This window comes from Embiotoca jacksoni, unplaced genomic scaffold (assembly GCF_022577435.1).
Source record: "Embiotoca jacksoni isolate LCO1_2020_lvr unplaced genomic scaffold, fEmbJac1.0.p SCAF_72, whole genome shotgun sequence".
Classification (NCBI taxonomy): domain Eukaryota; kingdom Metazoa; phylum Chordata; class Actinopteri; family Embiotocidae; genus Embiotoca; species Embiotoca jacksoni.
Genome location: NW_027185428.1, coordinates 877,060 through 884,175, shown reverse-complemented (window position 1 = coordinate 884,175; position 7,116 = coordinate 877,060). Strand labels below are relative to the sequence as shown.

At 43.2% G+C, this 7,116-nt stretch overlaps 1 protein-coding gene across 5 annotated transcripts in view; it reads left to right on the top strand.

Moving 5' to 3' along the window:
• The window catches only part of pikfyve (phosphoinositide kinase, FYVE finger containing), a 66,930-nt gene that overhangs the window by 5,741 nt on the left and 54,073 nt on the right, over positions 1 to 7,116 (top strand). For all 5 annotated transcript variants that reach the window (XM_069177421.1, XM_069177418.1, XM_069177422.1 and 2 more), the window contains exons 3-4: positions 2,857 to 3,021; positions 5,151 to 5,260. In XM_069177421.1, the coding sequence (XP_069033522.1) occupies positions 2,857 to 3,021; positions 5,151 to 5,260 (275 nt within the window). The remainder of the gene's footprint in view (positions 1 to 2,856; positions 3,022 to 5,150; positions 5,261 to 7,116) is intronic.

Sequence of the window (7,116 nt, the reverse complement as noted above, 5' to 3'; positions counted from 1 at the left end):
CAGGCCTGTGATGCAGTCAGGTTTCAGCTGCAGGTTGTGGGGGGTAGTGTGCTTGGGGATCAAGTCAGATCCTCTCCAGTTCGTCCAAATATGGACACATTTTATTCACTTTGGATTTGATGAGAGAAGTTGAATGGCAGTCTATGGATCCAGAGGCTTTTTGGAGCCGACCTCTAGTGGCACTCCCTGGTATTGCAGCTTAAGACATTTCTGAATTGTCTTTTACAGTCTCGGCTTCGACCTCGTTTCGGCTCCTAAGAAATGGTTTGGAGACGCTACTTGAAACAACTTCTTTTGACTGCACTTCTGCTGATCAGAGTCTGGCGTTCCTCATTTTGCATATTGTTACGAAGTTGCTTTTATAACTGTCATTGAACAGAGCTTTACATGCAGATCTGATGGTGTTGGCACATTGAGTTAGCCTTACTTTTCATACAACTGCTCCAGTTCCCACGGAGTTTTTTCACCTCCCCCTTTCAAACCTTCAGTCTAGCCATATATTAAAATGGCCTTTTTTAAACCTATGATTTGTTATAGCTGCCTTGTCTCTGTTTTAGCCAAAAATCAAAGCTCACAGTATATTAAAGCACTATTTTGCAGCAGTTTGAAGAAGTCAGTGCGATCCTCCAGAGTCTTATGAGGTCATGTGACAGCAGTTTATCTGAACCAGAGGAGCCACATGACTTCTGTGTTTACAGAACAACACTCAGAGAAAGTTACAAACCTCTCACTCATATTTCCAACAACACAGTGCTGCACTTTAGTTTAGTTGTTGGAGTTTATGTCTGAAAAATAAAGTTCAACTAACACGTTAGAAAGTATTCAACTTCTAAAAAAGGCTCCATTTCTTTCTTTTTTTGGTCAAAACATCCAAAGTTTTTCAATCAAGTTATCTTTTATTTTTTATTTTGAAGCCAGAGAGATGAAATGTGAGAGTCCATAATGAGAAACTATTTAGTTTTTATTTTAATTTTAACTGACCTAAATTCTGTAACACAGTTTCAGCTTGTAGTTAATTGAAAAAAGAAATCTCCCCCGAGTGATATCGATGCTACATCGTGTACGGAGATCTATTTTAGAGACAGATGATCAATCAACTAAATGTGAGAATATGTGAATTAATTAGTAATGAAAATGGTCATTAATATCCGCCCTAAAATGATCAGTCCACCTAAATAAGATCTGAATCGTACTGTGTTGACAAGGACTTATACACTCTTCAAAAAAATAAAGGGAACACTTAAACATCACATCCTAGATCTCAATGAATGAAATATTCCAGTTCAAATCTTGATTCATTACATCGTGGAATGTGTTGAGAACAAAATAACATCAGAATGATCAATGGAAATCAAAATCATTATCCATGGAGGTCTGGATTCAGAATCATACTCCAAATAAAAGTGGAAAAATCAGATCACAGGCTGATCCAACTTCTGTGGAGAGTCCTGAAGACAAGTCCAAATGAGTCTCAGTAGTGTGTGTGTCCTCCACGTGCCTGTATCACTCCCTACAACGCCTGGGCATGCTCCTGATGAGACCACGGATGTTCTCCTGAGGGATCTCCTCCCAGACCCGGATCGAAGCATCGGTCCACTCCCGGACAGTCTGCGGTGGACGTGGCGTCGGCGGACGGAACGAGACGCGATGTCCCGGATGTGCTGGATTGGATTCAGGTCTGAGGGACGGGCGGGCCGGTCCGTAGCGTCGATGCCTTCATCGTGCAGGAACTGCTGACACACTCCAGCCACATGAGGCCGAGCATTGTCCTGCATCAGAAGAACCCAGGACCCACTGCACCAACAGATGGTCTTCAACGGGTCTGAGGATCTCATCCCGGGACCTGATGGCAGTCAGGGTACCTCTGGCTAGCACACGGAGGGCTGCGCGGCCCTCCGAAGAAACGCCTCCCCAGACCGTCGCTGACCCGCCGCCGAACCGGTCCCGCTGGAGGATGTTGCAGGCAGCAGAACGTTCTCCACGGCGTCTCCAGACTCCGTCACGTCTGTCACATGTGCTCAGTGTGAACCTGCTCTCATCCGTGAAGACCGCAGGGCGCCGACGGAGAAGCTGCCGATCTCGGTGTTCTCCGGTAAAGTCCAATTGCCCCGCACGGTGTTGGGCTGTGAGCACAGACCCCACTTGTGGACGTCGGGTCCTCGTACCGCCCTCATGGAGTCTGTTTCTGACAGTTTGAGCAGAAACATGCACATTAGTGGCCTGCTGGAGGTCATTTTGTAGGGCTCTGGCAGCGCTCCTCCTGCTCCTCCTTGCACAAAGGAGCAGATAGCGGTCCCGCTGCCGGGTTGTTGTCCTCCTACGGCCCCCTCCATGTCTCCTGGTGGACCGGCCCGTCTCCCGGTATGTCCTCCGTGCTCTTGACACTGTGCTGACAGACACAGCAAACCTTCTTGCCACAGTGTACATTGATGTGCCATCCTGGATGAGCTGCACTACCTGAACAACGTCTGTGGGTTGGAGACACCTCATGCTCCCTCTAGTGGTGAGGACACTGGCAAAATGCAAAAGGGACCAACAATCATCCAGAAAGGACGAGGACAGAGAAACGGTCTGTGGTCACCACCTGCAGAACCGTTCCTTTATAGGGTTGTCTTGATAATTGCCTCATTTCCACCTGTTTGTTCCATTTGTACAACAGCAGGTGAAACTGATTCACAATCAGTGTTGATCCAAACTGGACAGCTGGATTTCACAGAAGTGGGATTGATTGGAGTTACATTGAGTTGTTTAAGTGTTCCCTTTATTTTTTGGAGCAGTGTAATTAATGCAGAAAACATTGACTTTAATTTCTCCAATGTTGTGTGTGTGCGTGTGTGCGTGTGTGCGTGCGTGCAGAGGAGGGACGTCCTCCCTCCACAGTCTCAGAGAAGACAGATGTGCCGTCTCCGTCCCCCCAGTGTGAGAGGAGGAGCTGGTCCTCCAGTCCTTCTCACTCCCTCTACGGCTCCAGGATGCACTGGAAGCATCCCGACCTCCTCCGACGGACCTCCACTGCCTCGGGTAAAACATATCCACCGTACAGATGCTGCTGTCGGAGGCTTGTGTTGGTTTATAATCTGTGAAAGTCGTGTCCAATAGGAAACGTGTTTGTAGAACATGTACTGTTTTTCAGCCCCAGCAGAGAGTCAGTCCTGAATGTTTCAGCTCTTCCTGTCCCGGCATTAATGAATTTTTGATATTTTAACGTCAGCCTCTTACAACAGCTTGAATAAGATTAAATGATTGAGTTTGGGTTTAGTTTAAAAGTCCAAATTTATGCTGCTTATGTCCCAAATGTGCCATTTTTCATACAGACTTGAGCACATTAAATTTACGCCATTTTAAACGGGCTCATTTCCTCTTTTTTTCACTTTACATGTTTGTTAATTTCATTATCTGCTGTTTGAAATGGTGTAAATTGGTTTTAGAGTTCTGTCCTGTGGTGAATAAACCAACCCGAGGCCACTGATAGCACTCTTTGTGATTTCAGCTGCTCTGTGGAAACCATGGCTACAGAGTTTTTTCTGTGAAATTATACGTTCAAGGCCACTTGTGAAGCTGCAAACAAAACCTAAAGTTAATTTTCTACACATTCTAAAATCTGTGTAAAAACGATCTTTGTCATCTGTTTAGATTTGTAATTTTGATAAATATAGGGAGAGGGATGCTTTAAAACCTCCAGCTAATTTCAGTCCAGACTTTGTGGTATTTTATTTATTTATTTTAATTTGAGGATGTTGAAAGAATAAGGTCGGTGTGAAGGAGATGAGGTGGAGATTTTATTGACCCCAAACCAAAGTTAAAATGCTGCTAAGTGTTGAAGAGCTCAGAAGGATGAATGCATCTCCAGGCTGTAACGTCCGCTCTCATGTCTTTTCTGATTCCAGTGGATTGGCCAGGTGAGGGCTCCTCTTCACTGTGTGCTTTTACTAAAGATGCTTTTAGTCTGACTGTAACAGCGACGGCTTCACACAAACTCCTCCGTGTGTACGAGTGCATGCCAGTGTGTTTGATATCTGCATTTTCAACCAAGCGCTTCCTCTCAGTATTTGGTTTGCCCTAATGTTTCCACTCAGGTACTAATAACTGGAATGGTGTTTGTCATGAATGATTTTGAAGCTAACATTTAGATTCAACATGTTTTGGTTTCAGTTTTATTATTGGTCGTGCCATCTGTTATTTTATCTACATTTTCTACTTTAAAGGATGTTATTTTATAAGTGCAGATGTTTGGTTGATATTTGAGATGTTGATATATTATCTCTTTAGATTTACAACCCGCTGTGTAAAATGTAAATAAAAACAGAATGCAATGATTTGCAAATCACATAAACCCATATTTAACTGAAAATAGACCAAACACAACAGAACAAATGTTGAAACTGAGACGCAAGGGACAAGGCTGAAAACCAATATTGGATGGTGGTGATCTTCGGGCCCTCAGGCAGCACTGCATTAAAAACACACTATTCTGGAGTGGAAATCACTGCATGGGCTCAGGAACATTTGTGAAAACCATCGTCTGTGAACACAGTTCATTGCTGCGTCTACAAATGCAGCTTAAAACTCTCCAAAGAAGAAACCAGATAGAAACATGATCCAGAAACGGTTTATCTAAGGTGCTAAACTGACCTGCCTGCAGTCCAGACCTGTCGCCAAATTAAAAAAAAAGTGCCGCAATATTAAAATGAAAAATGAGACAGAGGGGACCCCAAACTGTTGAGCAGCTAAAATGATATCTTAGGCAATAATAGGACCACATTCCACTTCCAAAACTCCAGAAACTGGTCTACTCAGTTCCCAAACATTTACAGAGATGTAAACATGAACCTGTCCCAACTTTTTTTAGACATGTTGTTGGAATCAAATTCAAAATAAGCACACATTTTTAATACAACAATATCATTTCTCAGTTTCAACATTTAATAGTTTTGGTCAATAACATATTGGTTAATGTAATTTGCAAATCATTGCATTCTATTTTTATTTACATTTTACAAAGTGTCCCAACACTTTTGGAATTGGGGTTGTACTAAATATTATTAAAAAGGTGTATTTGACAATGCACGAGTGTGCTGTGTGCTAATGCTGTGTGTGTGTGTGTGTGTGTGTGTGTGTGTGTGTGTGTGTGTGTGTGTGTGAGATTTTAGATGGTAGCAGGAAATCAGATGCACCGCTGAGCAATCACGACCCGCGCACAGCGGTCCAGCTTCGCACTGCACTGAAGAGGTTAAAGGAGATCATGGAGGGGAAGAGCCAGGTATCCATGTCTGTTCACGTTTGGCAGGTCTCATATGTGTACATGTTTTATAAAACATGGCAAATATATGGTCCCGTAATATATTTAGATCCTAAAAGTGAAGTGAGGCTGTCTTCGTGGATAGTTTTTTATCATAAAATGGATAGAAGCCTGAAGGGATTTGGTGTTTGTATTTTTCAGTCAGTCACTAACTGTCGCCAAGACTCTCCTCTTAAACTGGGGAAGTAGGAACCATCTCGCTGTGAACTGACATCTTCACAGAACACATCATGAAACACATCCAAAAACCCTCAAACACATCATGAAACACTTCCATCAACCCTCAAACACATCATGAAACACATCCATCAACCCTCAAACACATCACGAAACACTTCCATCAACCCTCAAACACATCATGAAACACATCCATCAACCCTCAAACACATCATGAAACACTTCCATCAACCCTCAAACACATCATGAAACACATCCATCAACCCTCAAACACATCACGAAACACTTCCATCAACCCTCAAACACATCATGAAACACATCCATCAACCCTCAAACACATCATGAAACACTTCCATCAACCCTCAAACACATCATGAAACACATCCATCAACCCTCAAACACATCACGAAACACTTCCATCAACCCTCAAACACATCATGAAACACATCCATCAACCCTCAAACACATCATGAAACACTTCCATCAACCCTCAAACACATCATGAAACACTTCCATCAACCCTCAAACACATCAGGAAACACATCCATCAACCGTCAAACACATCATGAAACACTTCCATCAACCCTCAAACACATCAGGAAACACATCCATCAACCCTCAAACACATCATGAAACACTTCCATCAACCCTCAAACACATCATGAAACACTTCCATCAACCCTCAAACACATCAGGAAACACATCCATCAACCGTCAAACACATCACGAAACACATCCATCAACCCTCAAACACATTACGAAACGCTTCCATCAACCCTCAAACACATCACGAAACGCTTCCATCAACCCTCAAACACATCACGAAACACATCCATCAACCCTCAAACACATCACGAAACACTTCCATCAACCCTCAAACACATCATGAAACACATCCATCAACCCTCAAACACATCATGAAACACTTCCATCAACCCTCAAACACATCATGAAACACTTCCATCAACCCTCAAACACATCAGGAAACACATCCATCAACCGTCAAACACATCACGAAACACATCCATCAACCCTCAAACACATTACGAAACGCTTCCATCAACCCTCAAACACATCACGAAACGCTTCCATCAACCCTCAAACACATCACGAAACGCATCCATCAACCCTCAAACACATCACGAAACGCTTCCATCAACCCTCAAACACATCACGAAACGCTTCCATCAACCCTCAAACACATCACGAAACACATCCATCAACCCTCAAACACATCATGAAACACTTCCATCAACCCTCAAACACATCATGAAACACATCCATCAACCCTCAAACACATCATGAAACACTTCCATCAACCCTCAAACATCACTTCCACAGACACACTCCTCACCGTGATACACAAGAACATCTGATACACACTCCCCACATACAGCCTCCAAACATGTTGTTCCAGATGTTGTTCTTGTGTTCCAGATGTTGTACTTGTGTTCCAGATGTTGTTCGTGTGTTCCAGATGTTGTACTTGTGTTCCAGATGTTGTGCTTGTGTACTAACTCTCTCTATTCTGAGTGCATCAGTGTGTTAAAGTACACTAACATCAGAACACTACAAGCACCAGGATGAAGCACTCAGAACGCTCCAAACAAGAAGTGTGAAACTCTGGACACTTTCCACCC